This window comes from Mytilinidion resinicola (genome assembly GCF_010093595.1).
Source record: "Mytilinidion resinicola strain CBS 304.34 unplaced genomic scaffold BDZ99scaffold_5, whole genome shotgun sequence".
Classification (NCBI taxonomy): Eukaryota; Fungi; Ascomycota; class Dothideomycetes; order Mytilinidiales; family Mytilinidiaceae; genus Mytilinidion; species Mytilinidion resinicola.
In genome coordinates, this window is record NW_022985441.1 from 2,092,797 (window position 1) to 2,116,363 (window position 23,567).

At 52.5% G+C, this 23,567-nt stretch overlaps 9 protein-coding genes across 9 annotated transcripts; 4 read left to right on the plus strand and 5 right to left on the minus strand.

Annotated features, from left to right (window-relative positions):
* Window positions 1-289: 289 nt before the first annotated feature.
* Window positions 290-1,721, plus strand: BDZ99DRAFT_517800 (uncharacterized protein; the record flags this gene model as incomplete). Its single annotated transcript, XM_033725217.1, has 3 exons — window positions 290-296; window positions 363-706; window positions 777-1,721. The coding sequence occupies 3 exons, from the start codon at window positions 290-292 to the stop codon at window positions 1,719-1,721; spliced, it is 1,296 nt and encodes a 431-aa protein (XP_033580518.1).
* On the minus strand, window positions 1,581-2,926 carry BDZ99DRAFT_507463 (NAD binding domain of 6-phosphogluconate dehydrogenase). The gene is made up of 5 exons (XM_033724248.1): window positions 2,876-2,926; window positions 2,596-2,780; window positions 2,455-2,544; window positions 2,388-2,418; window positions 1,581-2,333 (listed from the first exon to the last, which is right to left on the minus strand). Exons 1-5 carry the CDS (start codon window positions 2,916-2,918, stop codon window positions 1,735-1,737), a joined length of 948 nt encoding a protein of 315 aa, XP_033580519.1. The 5' UTR covers window positions 2,919-2,926; the 3' UTR covers window positions 1,581-1,734.
* A 359-nt stretch (window positions 2,927-3,285) lies between these two features.
* Window positions 3,286-3,846, minus strand: BDZ99DRAFT_474189 (uncharacterized protein; the record flags this gene model as incomplete). The annotated part of the gene is made up of 1 exon (XM_033721874.1): window positions 3,286-3,846. The coding sequence occupies one exon, from the start codon at window positions 3,844-3,846 to the stop codon at window positions 3,286-3,288; it is 561 nt and encodes a 186-aa protein (XP_033580520.1).
* Window positions 3,847-4,531: 685 nt separating this feature from the next.
* On the minus strand, window positions 4,532-6,577 carry BDZ99DRAFT_517802 (uncharacterized protein; the record flags this gene model as incomplete). The annotated part of the gene is made up of 1 exon (XM_033725218.1): window positions 4,532-6,577. One exon carries the CDS (start codon window positions 6,575-6,577, stop codon window positions 4,532-4,534), a length of 2,046 nt encoding a protein of 681 aa, XP_033580521.1.
* Window positions 6,578-8,104: 1,527 nt separating this feature from the next.
* On the plus strand, window positions 8,105-10,077 carry BDZ99DRAFT_438815 (FAD dependent oxidoreductase). The gene is made up of 3 exons (XM_033717635.1): window positions 8,105-8,898; window positions 8,977-9,371; window positions 9,489-10,077. The coding sequence occupies exons 1-3, from the start codon at window positions 8,405-8,407 to the stop codon at window positions 9,914-9,916; spliced, it is 1,317 nt and encodes a 438-aa protein (XP_033580522.1). The 5' UTR covers window positions 8,105-8,404; the 3' UTR covers window positions 9,917-10,077.
* A 598-nt stretch (window positions 10,078-10,675) lies between these two features.
* On the plus strand, window positions 10,676-11,641 carry BDZ99DRAFT_557423 (uncharacterized protein; the record flags this gene model as incomplete). Its single annotated transcript, XM_033727198.1, has 1 exon — window positions 10,676-11,641. The coding sequence occupies one exon, from the start codon at window positions 10,676-10,678 to the stop codon at window positions 11,639-11,641; it is 966 nt and encodes a 321-aa protein (XP_033580523.1).
* Window positions 11,642-11,782: 141 nt separating this feature from the next.
* Window positions 11,783-12,767, minus strand: BDZ99DRAFT_460779 (Nucleotidyltransferase). The gene has a single exon (XM_033719460.1). The coding sequence runs from the start codon at window positions 12,737-12,739 to the stop codon at window positions 11,807-11,809; it is 933 nt and encodes a 310-aa protein (XP_033580524.1). The 5' UTR covers window positions 12,740-12,767; the 3' UTR covers window positions 11,783-11,806.
* Window positions 12,768-16,852: 4,085 nt separating this feature from the next.
* BDZ99DRAFT_507466 (uncharacterized protein) lies at window positions 16,853-18,914 on the plus strand (the record flags this gene model as incomplete). Its single annotated transcript, XM_033724249.1, has 4 exons — window positions 16,853-16,878; window positions 16,996-17,348; window positions 17,411-17,774; window positions 17,823-18,914. The coding sequence occupies 4 exons, from the start codon at window positions 16,853-16,855 to the stop codon at window positions 18,580-18,582; spliced, it is 1,503 nt and encodes a 500-aa protein (XP_033580525.1). The 3' UTR covers window positions 18,583-18,914.
* Window positions 18,906-22,013, minus strand: BDZ99DRAFT_438821 (uncharacterized protein; the record flags this gene model as incomplete). Its single annotated transcript, XM_033717636.1, has 2 exons — window positions 18,906-20,926; window positions 21,686-22,013. 2 exons carry the CDS (start codon window positions 22,011-22,013, stop codon window positions 18,972-18,974), a joined length of 2,283 nt encoding a protein of 760 aa, XP_033580526.1. The 3' UTR covers window positions 18,906-18,971.
* Between the last annotated feature and the right edge of the window lie 1,554 nt (window positions 22,014-23,567).

Sequence of the window (23,567 nt, forward strand, 5' to 3'; positions counted from 1 at the left end):
TATAAGGAAAGAGCACGTGATTAAAATGACTGAGTGGCAAATCGATAGGCCTTGCGACATCGGCCAGAAGTGTTAGAATTTTATCATTTTATGAGGTCTTGCCATATGTGTGTCTTGTCGCATGATGATGAATCGACTGGAGAGGAACGTGACTTTAGGATGAAGCGCGTCGAGGTTTACCTTCCACTTGGACCTCCTTTATCCTCAGCTCTCTACCTTCTACCACTACACTTATCAACTGCTCTATAGTATTTCCAAGGTGTAATCTCAACATCTCCTGAATCACATCATGCCTCGTACGAAGCGCCCTCTCACCGAAGCTGATCCTAATGCCTCTACAGGCTGAGCGAGGCGGTCTAAAGTTGCCAAACCGGATGCGTCTGAGGGGAAAGAGAACGCGACCACCACACAAGCAGAGCGCGCAAAAGAGAAGAGGAAAGAGATATTGAAGGTGTCGACAAAATCTACGGAGGGAAATAACGGCCTAGAAGGATATGCCTCCAAAACGCAAGCGGAATTGGAGCTCATGCTGCAGAAGCGAAGGCTCCAACGCACCGGCACCAAACCCCTGCTTATAAAACTTCTCGAGGTCTTGGATGAGCTAGAAAGTAGCGACCATGCACAGCCGGCCACTGATAAAGCTTCTTCTCAAGGAGAAAGCTCATCAGCAGGCGAAATCCGGCTAAACGATAACCTATCTGATGCCGTGCTAAGCCCTGAGGAACTCGAAGCCATCAGTCTCAAAAGCAAACAGATTTCATGTCGAAGGATAATAGCAAACTTCGCTTGATGCTGGAAGCTCGTGGCCGGAAACCTCTGGCACGCGAGACCAGTTGATCGCGCGTCTGGAGGAGAACCGGACCGTTTATTACGAAGAGTACACTACTGACGAGCTGTCGGATATGCTGAAACGGCGTCATGTTGTCGGAGCCTCCACAGGTTCGAAGGCATTAAAGATAGCGCGATCGCGTTTGGACGACGAGTCTCCTCGCGACAAAGGTGACGTACTCGACGTCATCGAGTTGTATGTCAAGCTTGAATTGAGGGAGGAAACAGTCTACCGATACAAATGCGCGCGAGAAGCCATCTCCAAAGGTGACTATTCCTTCGTCATGAACACCCATTACGAGGATGAGCGGCTCGAGGGCATGCTACGTGAGCGCAACCTCTCGGAGTCGGGAACCAAGCCAGCGAAGGTGGAACGGCTTCGTGAGGATGATGCACGCCGAGAAGAGCCATTCTTGACTAGTGTCTTTGATGACCTGATCAATAGAGAGGAGGCCGAGTGGAAGAGAATGAAACCAAGGTTCGAGAAGCTCACTGGACGACGAATTGACTCAGACTGCTCAGATTGCTCAATCAACAAGATACTCAGCGAGCAAAGCAGACGATGGAAAGACGATCCCCTATACAAATACCAGGAGAACGCTCCTCCTCCTAAACCCATGACGACCTACGACTGGCGCAAGTCACAATGGGCGGATCGAACATCGCGACAGCTCTTTGAAATCACGGAAAACAGAGGCATGCCAGAAGTCGGCGGTACAACCAAAGCAGGCATGATCAAATGGCTCGAGACAGGAGAAATCGATTACGAGGAATATTACACTACTCCTCTCTACCATTGGTGTCAGAAGCGAGGGATCAAGGTCAAGTACCCTGAGAAGAAAGAGAATCTTGTCAGGCTACTGAAGGAAGCCGATGAGAAAGAAAAGAACTGATTGCAACATCAACTCAGCTCTCCCTACCCTCATCCCTCCGCTTCACAAACTCCGTCTCAAACTCCAACCCCGCATCCTGCCTCACAACTCCATACAACGAACTCGAGTCCATCGCCCTACCCCTATTCTTCTCCGAGTACTTTTTCGCCCGCTCCAAATGCCCAATTACCACCTCCCCTACCTCCAATCTCACTCCCACATCCTTCGCACAACTAATTCCATGTCCGACATCTTTTAACGCGAGATCTAAGCCCGAAAACGGCTGCTGCCCTGCTCCAGGCATATACACTCCCGTTGTCATCCGCTGGCTATCCGAGTACGCCAGCGCGCCGAAATTCTCTTTAATCAGAGCTTCGAGAACGGTGCTGCCAAGCCCGCTCTTCTCGGCCAACACGTGCGCTTCTGCGATTACTTCCATCAGTCCCGAGATGATGAAGTTGCCTGTCGTCTTCAGCATTGTGGCTTTGGAGGCATCGTCGCCAATCTCAATGATGCCCCGTGCCATTACACCAGCTAGATACGGTTTCACCGCGGCGCGAGCAGCTGGAGGACCAGCGAGGGCGAGCAGCAGCTGACCACTTTCCGCGAGGGGAGAGGCGCCGAATGCGGGTGCTGAGGCTGTTAGTAAGATTGAGGAGATGCCCAGGTGGAATGGGGCAGGCCTACCAGCGAGGAACTCGGCACCGCTCTCGCTCAACTTCTTCGCCCATCACCCCGTCGTTTGTGGATGTACGGTCGTAGTATCAACGACAATTTTGTTTTTGACATGGCCGGACTCGATCATTGCGTTTAAGATGCCATCGAGGGCAGCATCGTCGCTCGTCTCCGGAAATCAGCTCCATGCTCCATCGAACTGACTCGGCACAGAACTCACTGAGATGAAAACAATTTCAGACTTCTCTGTCACTTCCGCAATGGAGGCACACGCCACGCCCCCAATTTCTTGCAAAGGGGCTCCTCGCGAGATCGTGCGGTTGAAGTAGTGCAGAGCGGGTGCTGAGGCCGACCGTACGTGGGACTGGAGATTCTTCGCCATGCCAATGCCCATGGAGCCGAGGCCTGCGGACTGTCAATTGGATGCTATATTCATTGTGTGGAGTACGCGGCAGGGAGGTTCAGGTTGGTCACGTGAGAGTATCAGAGATATAAATTACCTATCCATCCTAATCGCGGAGGTGAAGAGTTCGAGGTTGCCATTGTTAAATAGGTTTAGACTAATGAATCAATATGGTAGAGGTTGGAGAAAATGCGCGAATTTGGACTATTATAGTTATCAAAATTGATGATGACTCATCAATTCTCCGAGCTGCCCCTACATGGGCGTTTTGCAAGCTAAGATGATCTGGGAAGGTCCTAAATGAGCCTTATAAAGTGGGACACTTCAGATTTGTGGAGATATTGTCGTGGTCTAAAGAACAGCACTGGTACTTGATCTGATAAATGCCATCTCCAGATCTCGGCGGTAGAAAATAAACACCAGAACCACGATCCATCGCCAATCCGCAATCTCCCAACCTTCCTAACATATCCCTCCCTCTCCCCTATCTCTTCTCCCTTGTACACCTTACTTCAACAAAACCTCCGCCCTCACCACCCCCCTCTTCAACATCACACCTACGGCGGGCATCGGATCCGAAAAAATCTCCGACCGCGCCAACTTAATGCCCCCATCCACCTTCACATACTCGAATCGAAACGCACTCACCACCACCGCATCCCACTCGCGCCCATCCGCGCTCCGCACCCCCTGCTCCCCGGCGCCCTTCTCCCTGGGAATCTTCACATACAGATTCGCCCGCCCGAGCATCTCCCACCCGCTCAGATCCTCCTTTTCGACGCAGAACAGCTCCCGCGGCTCGTGGTAGTTGGCGACGAAGGGCCCGTAGATGTCGCGCAGCGCGGCCCATTTCGCAGCGGCGCCGGTGACGGTCACGCCGGCGGAGGTGACGAGGACGGCGCCGGGCGTGAAGAAGGTGGAGGGATCGGTGGAGGGGTCCGTGAAGGCGCGCGCATCGATGATGGTGGTCGTGTAGTGCTCCATCCATTTCATGGCCGGGTGGGCGCGCGTGGTGGCGGACCAGCCGGTTTGGCGAAGGTGGAAGGTGGGTGTGAGGGGGAAGGACATGGTGGGTGGGTGGGGAGGTGGGTTAAGTTTGGGGTTTGGGGGGATGGTTGACTGGAGGTTTGAGAGGTGACTGGGAGGTTTGAGAGTTGGTGGGAGGTTTGAGGTTGGATGGGAGATGGGGAGAGAGGGAAGAACGACTTTATTTATGCTGTAGTTCATTAAATGCGGGGGAGGGCTGCGGCTGAGAGCTAGATCACTGACTTTCCAAAAGCTTACGGTTGTAGTGGTCTAGAATATATAGACTTAGTGGTGGCTAGCTGTAAGTGTTGTTTTAGCTCTTGAGGCTGAAGTGCCACGTAAGACGCCATACCCCCAGAAGTAACGGCAGTGTGCTAAAAGATTTAATATGTAAGGAGCTGAAGATATGCTTGGTGCTTGGAGCTGGGAGTTGGAAGTAGGTGGTTGTGGCGTCACCGGACCCCTTTACCCCTCACCACTATGCCAATCATCAGCGATTATTAGGCTTCAGCTGAGCACTTGCACTACAAGCTAATATACTTAGCCCCACGTGTTAGATCGAGGCATGGCAGTAGTCTCGTGAACGATTAGTGAAGTGGTGGTTTGTCAGACCCCATTGAAATCGATATCAAGAAAAGAGTTGCGTGGTAATGTTGAATTATCCAGCGCAGACATCAGTTCCTAGATACGTGAACATAATAGAAGCAGGCCTTTCGGCTGAAGGCGGTCATCCACTAGCATCGGCGCCCGTACAAACGATTCTAGCACCTCCTTCGTCCTCAACTGCCATCAACCGCGCTCGCAGAACCGTCTTCCCGTAATCTCGGATCGATTCCACGACCTCCGCATCCGTCTTCAGCGAGCTGCTTTCCAGGAGTTCGTAAACATCTCGGCCGATAGTTTGGGAAATCGATGCCCACGCGCTGCCGAGAAGAGAATAATGAGTCTGCTTGATATACAGCACCGTCAGTACAGCAATCAAAACATAGTGCCCCACAAGCACAGATGTCATTGCTGTAAAGCCGCCTGAGGATTGCGGAAGTAAGACTTCTTTGAAGTAGGTTTCATTGACTTCAGAAGCGTAGTCAAAAGCGTGTTGTTGGCCATAGTACGCGGAAAGCGAAAGTACTGTAATAAGTCCCGAGAGAGCATGGGCAACGGATGCATTCCGCGAAAGCGCACCCGTGAAGAGGCTTGAGATTGACGGGTCTGCCGCGAGAATGTTGGAAGGCGTGTAGGTGAAGTTGTTAAGTACGTTGATGAGCGGGATGCCGCTGAAGAGCGTGGTCCAGTTCGCATCGAGAGGTACGGTGGCTCCGTTGACACCACCACCTTTGCCTGACATGTCGCCTTGAAAGAACGGGCGTTGAAGGAATGGGACGACATCGTCCTTTGTGGGGATGAAGGAGGTGGACTTCTCTAATGTCATGATCCCTCGTGCTTCTAGGCTCTGATTCGTTGAGTCAAGGCCTAGTTGACTAGCGATTTCTGTAGTGTTGAATGACCCAGCTGCGTTCTCTTGGTTGGAAGGTTCCCAGCGAATCGTAGGTTCAGATCTGTTAATGGCGCCGTAAATACTAACATCCAAGCGAGCAGCGTCCCACGGAGCATAACACACGGACATAGACAAGATAGACTCATAGACTGATGGCGAGATAAGGTCGATCCACTCGTCATGGACGAAAAGACTGGAAGCATTGGTGATAGGAATCTCGGGTGAGTGCGGCGCTTTCCATTGTGTGAGGTCGGTGGTTCGCAATACTAGAAAGACCGCGCCATATCTTGTAAGATCTTCGCCGACAGTTTCGTTCGAAAATTGACTAAGAAGTGTTGGGAGGTACTTCGGGCTCGGACACCCTATCTGGCAAATTGAGTACTGGTCAGCGCCGCCGTAGTAGCACATGAAATTAGCCTCGTCTGCCCAGTTATTCGTCATCACCTTGGATATGGTAGGATTCGCGGAGATTGTGCCAGTACCGTTGCTGTAGTACCCTTCGCTCCATGACAAATTCGAAACTGTCGGTGCTTGACAATACACTCGGGAATCCAGCACTATAGCCTTGCCAGTATAATTGCGCAGCGTTTGTCTAGACCGAGAATCTGTAAGGGGGAGCATAGATCGAAGGAGAACTCCGGTGTCGCTTGATCCCGCGGGACTTTGCTGTGGTGGTTCTGAATATTCGGCGAAGACGGGATAGAATGGCGGGTTTGTTGACCAAATTGAACCTCGAGGGATCACGTTGTAGGATAATTTCTCGAAGGTCGCGCAATCCGCAGAAGCAGGCTGTTGACCGAGGCAAGTATATTTGAATCCATTCAACGCAGATCGGGACACTTCGAGGTCCGGCAAGGGACCGAGGTGCAGATCAGACAGAAGTGCGGTGGAGCTGAACTGAAGGAGCGAAGTTGTGGTTAACAAAACAAAGAGTAGCACGAAATACTGAGACGAGATGACCGATGCTCTCATCACACTACGGAATCCAATTAATGGAAAGAGCACTGATTTACACAATGCCCAGGGAGAAGCAGCTCCAGATTTCATCGGCGCAATGACAGCGACCTCGGAGAGCGGGATACCGTGGGATGACTCCATCATAAGAGCTGCGATCATTGCTGCCCCAATACTAGCTTGCATATCAACAGCAGTTCGGAGAAGTAGGGTTGAAATCGAGATGGACCGTGTCAGCCATTCATTGATTACTATAAGCTCCCAGATGCTGTTAGACACGTCATCGAACCAGAGGAAGGAGATGAAGGCGATGATAGCTGTCATTATGATTGTAGTAGTGAATAAAGTGAGGACCATGAAACCGTGAAGTCGGTGAGTGCCCTTGATCGCAGGTGGAACGTGATGGTGACAGACGATAGAAGTCAATTGAGTTGATTTGGGAGATGTGTTTTGCTATGTTTTTCAGCAGTCGCCATCTGACTTCTAGAATACAATGATTAGGAAGTTGCGAATTTCCCCGATCTAATATTTGGACATACTGGAAATGTGTTAGTTCCAGGGCTTGATTGTGCTCGTCGTCGTTCCCTCTCTCTTTTGGATTACTCCGAGCAAGCCAAATCACTACGCCAAGAATGACGAGAGAGGACAAAATGCCAATGGTTGCTAACGCGGCCAGTGCTGCACGTGGAGTCTTCAGATGTGGAAGAGCAGGGGATGTGGTGGTGAAAGTGTTTTTGACTGCAGCTGTAGGAGTAGGCACGGAACTGTTCCAGGGTGTCGACGTTGCGCCAGTTGAATTCTGGTAGTTCGAAGGAAAGAAAGTGATATCTGTATCATTGCCGTTAAGGAAAGCGCTTTCAAGATTCTCCGGGGGACATCCAGTTTGGTTGCACGAGCCTCTTTGACAGCATGGGTTTGTCGTACAGCACCCCGCGAAATTGAATGATGAGCCTAGGCAGGTGTAAAAGTCCGCGCCCGAAGGACATATCCCACCGGAAATCTTATCGGAGGCGGCAGGGCTGATATATGCGGGAAGTAGATCCTCTTTCGAACAGCCGGTCTTACAGGGATCCTTTCTGCAGCAGCCCACGAATTTTGATCCGGAATCGCATGTGTGCCAGAGCGCATCGGCCTGGGGGCAGTACAACGGAAAGACCCCATATAAAACATCTCTGAAGTCGTCCGCCGTAGTTGTGTTCATTTTGCGAGAATTAGATCGAAGACTGATAAGAAAGCAGGGTCAAGATTCTTGGGACTGGAGGCCCTTTTCAACGTCCAGGCCATGCCCCGAGGACGTCGTGTTAATAGATATTGATGACGCTTCGTGTTGTAGACAAGGAAGATCAGGTAGTATTTTGGTAGCTAAGTAGTATCCTCTACTGCTGTGTTCTGCGTCGGGCTGAGCAGGCACCGATAGTGCGGCCCCATCTCGCTGCAGATAGAACGACGGTACCAGTCTGCCCTTCGATGACTGGACGAGCTTGGTGTATCGTTGCAGTCTACATGCAGAGTCAGTAAGCTGGTAAGGTATCACGAGTGGTTGAGACGACATCGTCTGCACGCCCCTGAAGCACGACGTGGACTAGAGCACAGAAACGGCTGTGGAGAGGGCTGTGCTTGCTGTTTGATGAGCACAGAATATGCAATCATCGTCGATAGTATTCACGCCCTCGAAATAGAAGCAAAAACTGATGAAACTAATATTGGCCGAGGTATCGTGATGAAGAACGAAAGGTAGTGATGCCCATGCCGGAATGCCAAGTCCTTCGGAAACGTTCTTCCGGCCGTTCCCACCAATCCCGCCACCTGCCATGCTGCACCCTTCTTCTTCACATGTATTTAGTCTTAGACCCTCTATAAGCGAGTATTATCTTGTTCATCAGATGTATATATCTCAAGAGGCTCTCTACAGTATATGCTTTGTCTCCCTCGAACTCTATTGTTGCGCACTTCTCCCCTACCCCTCAGTAGATCCTCGGGAAAACGGCCAACAATCCCGTCTCGGGATCTCTTTCCTAGTCTAGTCCGACTCAACGTCGCTCTTATATATCCGTTCCCCTTTTCGTCCTGCCCTAGTTTTCTCGATCGTGAACTCTCCTGTTCTTCTTCTTTTCTCTCTTTCCTGATCATCTCGTCTGAGCCAGCTATAAGATGTCAGAAGCAGATACGACCATCATCCTCGGCGCAGGCATTATCGGCCTCTCAACCGCGTATTACTTATCACTTTCCTCTTCTGACACTCGTATCTGCCTTGTTGATCCGCGGCCCCTTGAGTCCTTACACACCGCCGCTTCTGCATTCGCAGGGGGATTACTGGCGAAGACCTGGTTCCCGCCCGCGCTTGCGCCACTTGGAGCGCTGAGTTTTGAGCTGCATAAGCACCTAGCAGCACAGCATGATGGGCGGGAGAGGTGGGGTTACTTGGGTGTAAGGGGTGTGAGTTTTGTTGAAGGCGAAGGGGAGGGAAAAGAGAGGCCGGAGGATTGGCTGAAGCCTGAGGATTGGTTAGCCGGGGGTGGGAGTCGGGCTGATGCTGCTAGTGGGGACGTGAAGGTGGGCGAGGGGCCGAGATGGTTGAGGAGAGCGGAGGGGAAGGGGGTGAGGGTCTTGAGTGGAAGGAATGCAGGGAGTGAGACGGCACTGGTGTAAGTTCGATACGAGAGAAATGGAGAGGATGAGTGGTAGAGTAGATTGACAGGATGACTCCGTACTGACATTCCCAGCGACCCCCTCAAACTCTGCGAGTTTCTCCTCGCCGAGTGTCTCTCCCGCGGCGTTCAACTGCATACCTCAACCACCGCTGTCTCAGTCACCTCCCGAAGTTCCAGCTCCCATTCCACCGGTCACGTGATCCACCTTCGTCAACCCAACGGCACCCTCTTTGTTCCCTTCTCTAATCTCGTATTCGCTGCTGGAGCATGGACATCGCCAGCTTATCGCACTCTTTTTCCAACCTCCTATCTAGAGCTACCGATTACTGCGATATCAGGTCATTCGGTACTCCTGCGGTCGTCCGAATGGAAAGCTCATCCAGCAAGTAAAGAGGTAGAGACGGATGCGGTGTTCGCGACGGACGAAAGTGGGGAGTACTTCCCTGAAATGTTCTACCGGGCTGATGGTAAGTTGACCCTTTAAGTTTTCAAGTCAGGTATTGGAGCTGCGGATCACACGGATCATTTGCGTATTTATCTTAGCTTTGTCACCACCTTTCTCTTATTTCTCTAACACACCGCAGGTTCCATTTGGCTTGGTGGCATCAACCATCCCTCCAACGAAATTCCGCTCCCCCAGCCAAGCGCGAAAGCCACTCCGCTTGCCTCTTCGATCTCAAAACTTCGCGAGACCGCCGGGTATCTCTATGGCCTTCCATCTTCAGACATTTTGATAGAGCGCGAATCTATTTGTTTCCGCCCCGTAACTCCTGCCGGCTTACCAATTGTTGCGAAGGTGCCAGACGTACGACTGGGACGTGGATGGGGACGGAGAAATGCGGCGGGAGGTGTCTACGTAGCAGCTGGACACGGTCCCTGGGGTATCAGCGGGAGTCTGGGGACTGGAAAGGTAGTCAGCGAAATGGTGATGGGAGAAAATGTTAGCGTGGATCTGAGTGGGTTGGGGCTGCAGGAGGGAGGGGAGGGATGGCAAGCCCGCGCACGGCTCTAGAGTGAGGGTTCTTAATCTAGGATTTTAGGCTACAAATAAATAGGGCGACCGCGAGGTCATAATGCAGAGGGGAGGATTTGATAGTGTTGCCAGTACCTCAAAAGAACGTCTTTTCCTTCCAAGAAGCATCGGAAGACTTTCACCATAATAATACCGCATCTGTCAACCTTCTATTGATATCATTTTCATCATTTCCCCTTTCTTTATACATGCTCATGGTACATTACTCGCCAGCGAAGCTATGATTGGCGGAGGTGCTGACCAATTGATAGCCCCATCACTTTATTACAAAGCACCCTTCTTCAACCCCCAGCATCACGACAACAAGCCTACAACGTAGCCAACATCGCTTCATGCCGCTTCTTAGCGAGGCTGAACCTATTCAATTTCGTAATTAAATCCGGAATCAACCCCCGGTACGGACAAAAGTTCCTACACCGCCGCAGGATCCCCGTGATTGCACTACTCTTACAAATCGAATAGACCATGTCAATGAAAAGAAATTCTTCAGTGACGAGTTCTCGGGGCACCCGTTGTAGTGCTGAAGCCCTAGTCTTAGGTGTCCAGCGGGTAGTAGCTAAAGGCAGATAATTTGAAGCTGAGTTCACATTACAAAGGTCTAAATCCTTCACTCTCTTAAGGTAATTTCCTAGGCATATAAAACCTTACACGAAATCCTCTCATGAACTCATCCCGCGCAACGCTTCGATACTCGACTTCAATCTTCAAGTCTCCAATGCGTCGTCTCTTTGGCCCATCATGCACTTCCCCAGCCTCTCCGCCCCTCTCCTCCCCTCCCTCCTTCTTCTCCATGCCTCTGCAGCCTCTATTCCCAGTCACAATGTCCACACCATACACCAATTCCCCAATCCCACCTGGATCGAAAACATCGCCACCCGCTCCGACGGCCACCTCCTCGTCTCCCTCCTAACCACCCCAGACCTCCACCTCACCAACCACTTCGCCTCCCCACCCACCACCACCCTCATCCACTCCTTCCCTCCCGACCTCGGTCTCCTCGGCATCACCGAGCTCATGCCCAACAAATTCGCCGCCTGGCTCGTCGACTTCAGCTCCACCCCCTCCACCAAAGCCGTGGTGTCCAAACTCGCCCAACTGCCCCCAGACACCGGCCTCGCCAACGGCCTCGCTACCCTCAACCCTCATACCGTCCTGATCACCGACAGCACGCCGGGCCGCCTGCTCTCCTACAACCTGCACACCAACGCCTTCCCCACCGTGCTCGCCGACGCGGCCACCATGGCGCCGGCCCCGAACCCGGGCAACATCAGCATCGGCATCAACGGGCTGAAGTACCGCGACGGGTTCGCGTACTACACGACCATCTACATCAGTGGCTTGTACCGCGTGCCCGTGGACTGCGCGACGGGCGCAGCGACGGGCGCGGTCGAGACGCTGACAACGGCGCTGGGCGAGGCGGATGATTTTGCGTTTACGGCGCGCGGGGATGTGGTTGTGGGCACGGATTCGGAGAACACGGTTTTGTTGGTGAGTCCGCCGCGAGGGGAGGGGAAAGGAGCGTGGACGGTGAAGACGATTGCGGGGGCGAAGGATGCATTGACGGTGGCGGGGGGCACGAGTGTGGCGATGGGGAGGACGGCGGCGGATAGGGAGGTGGCGTATGTGGTGACGGAGGGAGGGTTGGCGGGGCCGGTTGATGGGGTTGTGGAGGGGGGGAAGGTTGTTGCTGTGACGGTTTATTAGGGGGAGACGGTGTGGGAAGGTAGGAGATATTAGTACAGAGAGGGGATAAGCTGTGATATGGGCACGTATGACGAAGAGAGACTCGAAAAGTAGAAATTATTATCTTTTATTTACCGTGAAGAATAGCTACCTACTGCAAATATCCAAGAAAGTCTTCATCGGCACTTAGATCTGGCGGTCGTGAGGAGGCCGCCACGGAACACCCAAAATCTCGAAGATCCGCTTCTCACTCTTGCTCTCTATCAATGTACCCTCCGTGATCTTGGCCCGGTTCTTGCCTCTCATCACATCCTTGAATAAACCGCGCTGGTTTAGTCGCATCCCTTTCTTGCTAGCGAGAAGCCGAATGCTGCGGTTAAACAAGTCGTTTCCGGTGAAGTAAATCAAGGCAGCGCCCATCTCGTTCCAGGGCACAAGCAGGAAGTCGATACGCCGCCAGAGTGACGAGCCTGGTACGGCGGATGCACCGTGCCACTTTGACCCATTGTCTTTGTTGGTTGTCGCTAGGCCGACCTTCAAAAACCCTTGCTTCATGAGTTCCGGTACGAGTTCGTCTACGACTGCGTTGCGGATGTAATCAATAGATCCCTTCGGTATCGTGATGACACAGTCAATATCGCCGCACGTCTTCGCACCACGTCGATAGGAGCCCATAATGGTGACTTCGAACAGAGGGTCGATCTTCTGCAACGCTTTCCGGACGATCTGTCCATGAACCTCGACCTCGCTCCGGGGGATCCGGGTCGCGAAATCATCGTAATGTTCAATTCCGATGAGTTGATTCTTGGTTAGGTGGGCTTTTTCTTTTAGATCGTCCAACGTTCGGTAACCCTGCTGGATCCACTTGTGTGCCTGCGTCAGGCCGACTCCATAGATGCCCAGGAATAGTCGGAGGTTCTCGTCCAACGAGTCGGTTTTCGTACTCTCGAGACGTCGAAGACCATTTGTCATAGCGATCTCCTCTATCTTGGCGGCAAGACGTTCCCCAATGCTAGGAAGACGGATGGCTTGCTCTCGCGTCGTGATCCAGTCGGTCTGCTTCTTCAGGGTTGCGACAGCCTTTCGGTATGCAAGGGTTCTCCATTGGTCCTGCATCATGTCGTAATATTTCCCCATCTCTTGCAAGGTCTCGATGGTACGCTGGTTGGGGTTCCCGGATGTTCCAGTGCCATCATTTTTGTCCATGCACTGGAACTTGCTCTGGTTGAACCTCCCGAACTGCACAGGAGACATCTTCCGAATCTTCCTGGGTCGCTCATCCTCAGATTCGGAGTCAGTTTCGGGCCCTTCGGATGTGGATGGTCGGCTTGGTTTTTCGTCCTCCTCGAAGTCTAGAGGAAGGTGCTCAAAGGCCTTTGCCTGACCCATGGCAACAGACAACGCGTCAGCATACTCCTTTCCAGAGGAAAGACTGGAATGTGAATCCAGCCTTGGAGAGCTTGAGGATTGCCTATCCGGAGAAGCTGTGCGCTTAGGTGACTTGGGATTCTCTTGCCGAAAGCTATCTTCAATTCTCGAAGGGCTTCGCTCTTCCCGAACTGCGGCTTTGCCCTTTGACGGCTTTAGCTGAAGAGACTCCTGAGACTCTAGTGGGAACGAAGAAGACTGCGCAACCGCCGTAGAGGCCTGTGGGACAGGAGCGCCTCTGATCCTGTAAAGCTCATCGTGAGGATCAAATGGCAGACACTTCAAGTCAAATACGCGCCCCATATACCATTGCCAGTTAGTGACAATAATGTTCGGTGGTATCTGCTTCACGCCGTACTTTTCTTCGAGATGTTTCAACAGTTCCGCATAGTTGACTGCTTCATCAACAATCACGTACGTGATGTCGTCTCGCCATGTCTTAACCCACGCGCCACCGAGTTCGATGACTTTATGGATTCGGAGGCGGCGACCTTCATGATAGTCGTTGTTCTGGTAAAAGTATACAATCTGATTTTTCATATACTGTTGGGATTCCGGCCGAAGCTTGATGATGGCGGGTTTTGGTATCTTGGAACGGCCGAGAGCTCGCGGAACATCCCCAACCTCTTTATACCACTCCGTCTTGGGCGGTATAGGGAGAGTCGAGGAATGTTGAAGTTTTGGCGGCGCAGCTTTCTTAGGAGCTTGAGACGCAGGTTTCTTTCCTTTATCCGTCTTTTCTACCTGCTTCGGGGCCATGTCTGAAGCTGAAGACACTCGCTTGATGCCGACGATCTTTGGATAGTCTTCTCGAGCTGCTTTACGCATCTTCGAAGTGACGATCTCAAATTCGTTCCGTCGATCGCGTAGTCGATCTGAGTCCGGGCTCTTCCGCGTCGTCGTCGTAGGGCGTTTCGGTTTTACAGGTGGATCCACCAGCGCACGCTCCGCATCCTTAAGCCCCTCATCCGGGAACCCAGTCTCGTCGTCTTCGACGTCGAGGATGCTGTGGTTCTTGAAGAAGGCGATCTTCTCGGCGATGGACTTGTCGAGGGCTTTGTTGTCTGGCATGGTGGTGGTGTGGATGTGGATGTGAAAGGACGTGTAAAGAAGTAGAGAAGGCCATGAGCGGATTTATATACGCGAGTAGAAAGCTGTTGGTGGGTGAATTGAATCAAATGACCAATTCTCTAGCCAGCAGCGACAGGTGAATGGATGTGAGTGGAGGAATGTTTTCGCACAAGAGGCAGCAGTTGCGTTAGATGCGCCGGTTCATTTTATCCGGGTCTGCTCTAGCGTCGTTTTCGCTTGTCTAGGAGGTCTCTCCTTCAGCCCTTCAGCCCTACCACGACAAACCTCACCCCTCTGATCTGGTTCCGACCTCAACCATCTCACCATCATCTGAACACCAAGATGTCCCATCCTTGAGGGTACCGGCCTGCGAGAGGTTTGTCGCCCACGCCTCCCCATCGAGCAATGCCCCTCCAAAGATGGAGATCTCGGACACAGCCAGGACATGTCCTATGTATATCTGCGAGGCGCGAGCCTGACACTTCTACTTGTCCCAGAGTTCCATATCTCTCTTATAAAACTGGACCTATGGAAGCAAGAGCACGAAGCGCCTTGAGACGGACAGTCTGCCTCGCCAAGCACATAGCCCATGGCCATACGAAGTAACCCGGATTTCTCCTCACCTGAATCGACGCAAGCGCTCGCGCAGCTTGAGCGGGACGCTTGCTCGCACGGTGAAGAGTGCCAGCAACGGAATTATATACATTTTTCTAGGAAGGGAGTGATTGTCAAACGGCAATGCTTGCTAATCAGATTGCCGCCGCTTGATCGCAGTGTACATACACTGCCACAACTAGTGCCTCCTTCAGGATCAAAATAGGTGCACGGTTCGAGGTTTCCAGGAACTACATGAGCCACCTGAAACGCGCACGCAAGCTAACCAACAAGCATAATTCAAAAGATCGGCGACTTCACAGGATTGGTGGCATACCGCATTGCCGCTGTGGGTACGGCCGTTAGGACTTGAGGATGGATCCCCGGGTTCCTACAAGGCTGACAGCCGTGCTGCTGACGTTTCACAATCTCGTGGGAAACTATCACTACGTTTCCACTTTCAATGAATGTTTTCATTCTCGTGTTTGCCTTCCTTTTGGCTCTTTTCCAAATTTGCGAACCATCTGCAAGGGGAGGGATATTGGCACACCCCCTAATCACTCCGCGCACACCCCCTTTTTCACTCCACGCAAACCACCCCCCCCCCCCCCCCCCTTGGCGCTTCACCACCTTCTAATTGGCTCGGAGCAACGCGGAGCTTCCTCTGGGCATTCACCTTTACGTCTCTCTGCACGTGATGCTATACGCGAGGCCGTACGTGAGCTCGTACGTGAGCTTGTACGTGAGCTTGTACGTGAGCTCGTACGTGAGCTCGTACATGAGCTCACATGTAAGCTTGTACGTGAGCTCGTAAATAAGCTTGTACGTGAGCTCGTACGTAAGGCTATACATAAGGCCATACGAATCGGCATAGCTATACAGCCTCTCCGTTCTACGGTGCATTCTTTCCAATTCGTGCAGCCGTATATACAGCCGTACGTGAGCTCATATGTAAGGCCACACGAATCGGAAAGAATGCACTGTAAAATAGAGAGGCTGTATAGCTATGCCGATTTGTATGAGCTCACGTACGGCTAAGTGAATAAGAAAGGCTACACGTGCAAATGCACGTGAGAATAGAGCTCCGGACGAAGCTCCGAGCCGCTCCAGCCAATCAGAAGATCAAACGAGAGGGGGGGTGTGCGCGGAGTGATTAGGGGGTGTGCCAATATCCCTCCCCATCTGCAAAGTTTGATGTTCCATTAACTATTGCTTGAATCATGTGTTTCCTTTGCACGGCTATAATATGACTATCCTAAGGCGAGTCACTAGCAAGGCAGACTCGCGTGGTATACCATTGACCAAAACAAAGACGATATCTGGACAGGATTTCAACCCAGTCGCGACACGTACTTCGGCTGCTGACTTTCCCATTTCTCCTTGGCATTACTCTCGAATACGACTTAATTTGGAAAGGTCATGCTGTGCGGACATCACAACGCCATACACTGCCTGGAATCCTGGACGAAGGAAGCTACGATCGTTAGATTTCACATTCTGCGAGCGAGTATGCTGATGTTGCAAGTGGCTGCGGCTTGGGACGATGAAGCCATTCTGGACCACCTCGTCGCCGACTTGTGTACACAAGTTTGCCATCGCTTGAAGTGCCTCAATCCGTTCTCTGAAATCCAAATGGGACGAGAATTCATTCTTTTGAGCTACTGGGAAGCTCGTCGGGCCACCTCAGACCATCGCTAAAGGGTGTACGGCGTGCCCGTCGAAGCAATGCCATGATATTCTCTCCTTGGCAATTTTGAAACATTCATATTTCGTGCCGCAGGGTACCCTTTTCCGCGCCGTCCGGGAGGAGTATATCTATCCTAGCGCCGAGCGGCCTTTGGCGCATTTGACGCGTCGCTAGTTCCTTCATGATCCGACCAGCAAAGGGCAGAACGAGCCAGGGTCAACTTGCGACCCTGCCAGTAGCGACCTGTTGTGACTGGTCTACTCTACACACGAGCAGCGTGCCTATTCCTTGCGTGTCCGTCATAGTCTGCTACCCACTGTTTCCCTTGCGTTGGTAATATTACAGCCATCAAGGCCCTCTCACTTGTTTCCATCCTATTCATCATCTCCGTCTTCATCTGCATCAGCTCTGGAACTACAACCAGCATTCAGCTCGCATCGCAACACTCAGAAATGCGTCCCCCAGTAAGAAGCTCCCGGTTCGACCTAAGCAGTCTTTGGGCCCGATTCTGGCATGCCTCAAGACGGACAGAGAGCTATAGTCTACTTCGAGACCGATCAACATCTCCTCCACGACGAAGATCACTACGACACAGAAAATTCTGCGGATTTTTCCTTTGCCTCCTGTACGCTACCCTAGCATTCGCAGTCACCTCCTTTCTTAATGGAATCCTACGACCCTCTTACGTGAGCCCACCCAAGTATCACCGACAACTCGCAAGTCAGATCCAGGAGTCCTTGAAGAGCAGTCGTGGTAATAAACACGGTAAAAATGTCTTCATTGCCGCGAACATCGTCAACGAAGACCTCATCCGTGGATCTCGGGGCGAGAACCTCCTTCAGCTCGTCGGCATCGTCGGACCAGAGAATGTCTTCGTAAGCATCTATGAAAACGACGCTGGGGACAGGACTCGCGATGCACTGATGGATCTCCGGGATAAGCTGCCTTGTGAGTCATTATTTTTCTCGAGACTCGTTAATTAGGAAAAGCCCCGCTGACCCCCTCCCCAGGCAACACCTCCATCGTTGCCAGTGACCACATGAACCTGAACTCTTTTCCTACTGTCACCATCCCCGCCACCGGCGAAGCACGAACGAAGCGGCTTCTATACCTCGCCGAAGTCCGCAACCGCGCTATCCTCCCTCTTCAAAGCGGTCCCTCAATCACCACCTGGGCTGCTTCTCACCCTATTTTCAACAGCGCAGCCAGCACCCGCTTCGACCGTGTTCTCTTCCTTAACGACATCTTCAAACCCGTCGACGCTGTCCAACTCCTCTTCTCTACAAACGAGGGGAAGTACGATGCAGCTTTCGCGATTGACTTTGTGGCGGGGATCACGTTATATGACACATTTGTGATACAGGATACGGAGGGGTACGGAATGGGTCTCCCTTACTACCCATGATTTGCGCCGTCTGGCAGCTTCACTAGCCGCAACGACGTCCTCTCCCAAACAGACGCTGTTCGTGTCCGCAGCTGCTGGAGTGGCATGGCAGCCTTCGACACTACAGTCTTCCAGCCGATACCACCTCCCACTATCTCTCCAGCGTCTCAAACATCCGGGCAGTACAAGCAAGACCCTGTGTCAGGTGATACGAAAATTTCCTCCCTCTCCCTACCCGGCCTCACATTCCACTCCATCACAGAACCTTTCTTTGAAGAAAGCGAATGCTGCCTTCTCTCCGCAGACCTTGAAATCCGGCGAGCCGCAATCTATAACACCCTTTTCCCCTCGTCATCTCCTCAATCCGACGCCCGGCCACTTTCCACAGGCGTGTTCATCAAACCTTACATCCGCGTTGCTTACTCCTCCGCCACCTGGGCCTGGCTCCCTACTACACGCCGCTACGAGCGTGCTTTTCAATTCCTACAATACTTGATCTCCAAAATCTTAATGCCAGAATACAACTACCGTCGCACACACGCAGCCGGCACAATGGTTGGAGAATGTATCTGGGTGCCTGCGAGCCTTGGTGCGGAGGAAAGGCGCGGGCTATTGAGGAGATGGCGGGGATCTAATTGGATGAGGGGCACTTTGGAGGTGCAGAGAAGGGTCGCAGACGTGGGCGGCTGGTGCAGGCGGAAAAGAATGTTTGTAATGAAGGGGGACTTGAGTGAGGCGAATCAGGATGGGTGGGGGAAGAATTGGGAGGAGGTTGAGCCGCCGGGGAGAAAGGGGTGAGGGGCAGTAGAGGTGAAGAAAATGGCTCAACGAGCGTTTGTTTTGTTGGTGATGGTTGATCTTTTTTTCTCCTTCGGTTGTAGAAGTTTGGTGGGATGGGCCTGGCTTTATCTGCGTGCAGATAGTTAACGGGAACGAGAGTGTGGTTACAGCACCAAGAACATGAGTTTGGGCACTCCTTGCCACTGCTTGGCGTACCCCGACAGACTTTTAAAACTGTCAATACGACGTAAAGGCCAGCGTAGTGGAGATTAGACTGCCTTTTGACGAAGCTCACAGCTGCTAGCTAGGGTACTCCTCACAGTGGTGTCGATCAAGCAAGAATGGAGCCGAAGCAGTGATATATCTGTGGGCCCAAGCTTATGTACATACACCAGACTCTAATTTTATCACTTCTGCCACGTCGTCCACTCCGCATCCTCACCCCCCTCATTCCCGGTGCTCCGCATCAGGCTATCAAAGAAGGCCATGTCGACGCCCTGGAACGCCCAGTCTTCTCCGCCCGCGGTCAGCCCGGGGTACTCTCCTTGTTGCAAGAGCGGATCGGAAAAGCCGTTCTGCAGCTGTTGCGGCGCAACGTTCGGAAGCTCGCCCTGACTCCTTGCATAGGAATCTGGTACTCCTTGTGCCAGCAACGAACGTGTTTCGACATTGCCATACCCAACATCGACCTGTGCCATGACCTCGGCGTCCGACATTCCACTAGGCCTAGGAAGCCCAGAGTGCCGCATCTGGAACCCAGCACCGAGCGTCTCCGTGCTAGCCGTACTCGACCTCCCCACCACCGTCGCAGGAGCATGCGGTTTCGGAATCTCCTTACTGACCCCCTCACGCGCAATCTTGATAATCCCAAAATACGGAATAAGCACACTAACCCCGCCCTCGCCATCCTCCCTCTCCCCCAGCACCTCCCCCCGCCCGGCCTCCTGCACACTCACCCGCCCCGCCCACCCGTCCTCCGCCGCCCCGTCCTCCGCCGCCTCCCCCTCAATCGCCAGCAACCGCCCCAGCAAGTCCGCGCTCTGCGCACTCAGCGCATCCGCATTAACGCGATTCAGCTCCCTCATATTCTCCTGCGCCTGCTCGATCATCGCGCGATCACTCAGATACTGGTGCGCGAGCAGGTTCTCGGCGGCGGGCGCGGCGGCGGCGCGGCGGCTGTCGAGGTGCGCGAGCAGTAAAGTGAGGGCGGCCATGAGCGCGAGGAAGTCGATGATGCGGCAGCTGAAGGCGATGCGGTTGACGCGGCGCAGCGTGATGAAGCGCGACAGCACCTCGCGCGAGGCGTTGACGCACGTCAGGCGCGAGTACTCGTACTGGCGGTCGGGCGCCGCGGCGGGCGAGGAGGTGGGGGAGGAGGAAGAGGAGGAGGAGGAGGAGGAGGAGGCGCGCAGCATGTAGGGGAGGTGGAGTTGGTTGAGAAGGTTGTAGTGTAGGACTTGCGCGAAGAGGCGCAGGGTGTCCCAGAAGAGGGCTTGCGGGGTGGTGGAGGCGGCTTCGAGGTTTGGGGAGAGCCACCATTTGCTCGGGAGGCCGCGGGCGGCGCGCTGGAGCTCTAGGTCGAGAGTTCGTGTCACGGCGAGGTCTTGGGAGCTGGGGTTGGATTCGTTGCGCTCGAGGATTCGGGAGGCGAGGACGCAGTGGATGCGTTCGAGGCGGCCCATGGGGGTTTCGTTTGCGAGCTGAGCGTCGGAGGCTATGCTGCGGTCCAAGGAGCCTTGGGGGAGGCCTAGCATGAGACAGAGCTGGCGGTCTATAAAAAGGACTCGGAACCACATGATTTGCGGGTGGTATTCCGTCTTGGGGTCAAGCACCTTGAATTGGGCCCGATTTTCCGAGCGGTTGAGGCCCATCAGCTGTGCAATGCTCATCGCTCGCCGACTCGCTACCCAGCTTCGGCGGAGATTCCCGACGTTCACTTGATACATCGTCTCGATCATGACGCACTCCAGGCCTTCGATGCTGCCAAGAAGTTCGTCGTTGGACGTGACGAGGCTGATAGCGAGATCTACTAGTCGTTCCATGATGGCTCGTGGCGATTCCGACAGGCCTGTTATCTCCTCGTGAAGGCCGGGAGGAATATGCTGTAAGAAGATGGCGAGTTGGAGCATATGCCTCGATATCAAAACGGGGTGTACGTTGGGTCCAGGGAAGTCTAGCAAGCTCTCGGGCGGTCTTAAGCCATTCTGATCGAGTGTAGTGTATGGCATAGTCAATACTTCGTAGGCAAGGGCACAATGCTGACGGCTAGCCTTGAATATCATCTCCATATCTTCCCGGGAAGGCAACGATTCATGCAACAGCCGAGACAGCTTCTCATATTTACCTGGTGGCACATCGGCAGCTGGGGCACCAGGAAGCTTGCCATTCTCGACAGTGTGATCCTGATGAAAACAGTTAGCATGGATTACAAAAATAAATAGACACACGCCTCGTCATTGATCCATGTACACTGTTTTACCACTGCCTGAGGTGGCCCGACAAGCTTACCGATTGTTCCAATCAACATGATTTAAAAATGAAAAATGCATCGAGGAGCTTCAAGCAGCGGCAGACAGGTGTACACAGATCTACGACGAGTTGTTGTATGAAAGCCCTCAAAAGGGTACATGTGCGCTCAAACTGGCGCGCAAACACCGATTCGTGTGATACGCCAAAAGAGAAAGAGGCTAGAATGTAAAAGAAAATAGCTATATTAACGGGCTCGAGGACTTGACATAGTTGATTTTCGAAAATGAATAGGTATGAGAGTCCTCAGGAGCATACACACGCTTTCAAAACGGCGTTCTGACAGCTTCAATTGGTGCGATGAGACCCGCAAGGAGAAGATGCAAGACGCAAAAGAAAAGAGCCAAATTCACGGGCTTAATAACATGATATCATGAAGGTTTGAAAATAGACAGGTCAGACAGTCCTCAGAAAACTTCCAACGCTGTCAAGATAATAATCGCGCAATCCCAAGTGGTGCTATGAGTCCAGAGAGATGAGAATTCCATATCTAAAAACCAGACGCCTGATTCACGGGGCTGAAAACTTGACATTGCTGCTTTTCGAAAATGAATATGTAGGAGTGACCTCAAGAGGGTACGTATGCTGTCAAAACGACGCCGCAGAGCACTTGGTTTGTACCATTCAGTCCAAGAAGAAGAAAGACGCACCTTGGAATATTTGTAGAAGGCTAGGAACCGTAGAGGCTCAGAGTTCGTTGACGCGGGAGTGATAATGCCCTGGTCAGTCCTACCCTCTCCGCTACCGACTGTCGTGGGTGTTCTACACTCTATACTGGGCGTCGTGGGCGTTCTTCCGTCGGAAGTAGAAGCCCCATTCCTCAAAACCCCATGATCCGTCAGGTAGGAGAGCAAGAGGTCCTCGGGGACCTCCTGACTAATGCATTTAGAGCCTCGTCGTCTATCGAGTCTTAGTAGACGCATTAAGGTTTACAACGAGGGGGAGAATGGGACATCTACTGGATCCTCTTGACGCCAAAGGACTACAGTATGTGTATTCTACTAGGAACCTACGTACCGACAGCCGTTGCAGGTGGCATTAGAACTAATGAGCGGGTCGAATATACATTTCATCTTCCGCCGCTTGCACTCCCAGCAGCTGCGGGTTCCTTTCCGGACCTTCCTCCTTTTCGCATGAGCCTCCGCATCCTCGGCCGAAGCTTGGCGCTGGCGTGATACCGGACGCGACGAAGCTATTGCATCCATGCTTTTAACGGAACTAGCCTGCCGGCGGAAAGGATTTCACGGGCTGGTAGACACAAGTAAAGTGAAATTGGGAACGTGGGAGGAGGAATGCCGGGTGCGGCGGAGGAAGGGGTCCTTTTGAGGGCGGGCGAATTGGCGACACACGGCGAATGCGGCGGACGAAAATGCACCTGGCAGGCAACACCATCTGAGGTGGCTCAGAGAGCTATCAGCCTTATCAAAACTATTACTTTGGCAATGCTTGTGGACATGTCAGAGGACCTCAAACAGTACCAGGAAAGCGTACAAAAATACAAAATGAGTGTGTACGTCAATGATGGAAAGTTCAAATCAGATCCACGACTTCGTGAACGGCCACCTTTTGTTCAAGGAGGCCTGTCTTGGCATGGATCTAAACGATGTTTGCTAACCTTGGAAGATTCGACCGCCGCACCGCTGCTGCTCCATCCTAATGCCAGGGGAACGGGTCAATAGTCAGTACTCCAGCTCCGTTGAACAAAGGGTGGCAGTCCACGCCGTTTGAGGTGGCCCGGGAAGCTATCGGGCTTGTCAAACCTGTAGATTTAGAATACAGTTTTTCATACTATCCCCAAGGACCTCAATGGGCGCCAAACAAGTGTGCACAAGCCTAGAATGAGTTTAGATCTAAAGCATAGGAAAAATGAGAACAGACTCGCGATTTCGTGGACTGCTACTTTTTGTTCAGCGGACCCTGAGGCGTGAGAGAAATCTGACACGGCTAACCAGATTAGGTCTAGGGTGTAGTCGTTAGTTCTAAACTCAACGCCATCTACGACCGGCATTGCCTCACGAACTTACATTCCTACAACTTACTTTGACTTGCAGATCAGATGATCCGAAAAGGAAACCAGTAAAACGGTACGCATACTAACAGAGCACCACATAAAATAACTAACATTAACTGCTCATATCGTAAAATGAGCGAGGCTTTCAGTGACGTAGACCCCCTATTATATGCGGTACTTCATTAATCCCCTGTACCGCCTTTGGTTGAACCACAAATGCAATCGAATGGAATTATCTTTAGCCGTATTAGTCCTTCTTCCAGTCAAATATGCCAATCTACTACATATATGTAACAATATGCAATGTCGATCCATTTCGACCGTGTCTTCGATGGGTTCGACACGGCTGACACGGCGGACGAATGTGTACCTGACCTTTCCTCCGGTACTGTTGTGTATGCTATAAGTCGCGGCTTGCCTGAGAACTACTCTCCCGAGTCAACAAATCCTCATCCCCCTCCCAGCA

Bases quoted from the DNA above. Each gene is read 5' to 3' on its own strand.
- BDZ99DRAFT_460779 (XM_033719460.1), bottom strand. From the start codon at position 12,739: ATGATGCAGGACCAATGGAGAACCCTTGCATACCGAAAGGCTGTCGCA.
- BDZ99DRAFT_438815 (XM_033717635.1), top strand. From the start codon at position 8,405: ATGTCAGAAGCAGATACGACCATCATCCTCGGCGCAGGCATTATCGGC. The intron at 8,899-8,976 runs GTAAGTTCGATA...TGACATTCCCAG, and splicing joins GGGAGTGAGACGGCACTGGT to CGACCCCCTCAAACTCTGCG. The intron at 9,372-9,488 runs GTAAGTTGACCC...AACACACCGCAG, and splicing joins AATGTTCTACCGGGCTGATG to GTTCCATTTGGCTTGGTGGC.
- BDZ99DRAFT_507463 (XM_033724248.1), bottom strand. From the start codon at position 2,918: ATGGCAACCTCGAACTCTTCACCTCCGCGATTAGGATGGATAG. The intron at 2,781-2,875 runs GTAATTTATATC...GACAGTCCGCAG, and splicing joins TCCGCGATTAGGATGGATAG to GCCTCGGCTCCATGGGCATT. The intron at 2,334-2,387 runs GTAGGCCTGCCC...TAACAGCCTCAG, and splicing joins CGGTGCCGAGTTCCTCGCTG to CACCCGCATTCGGCGCCTCT.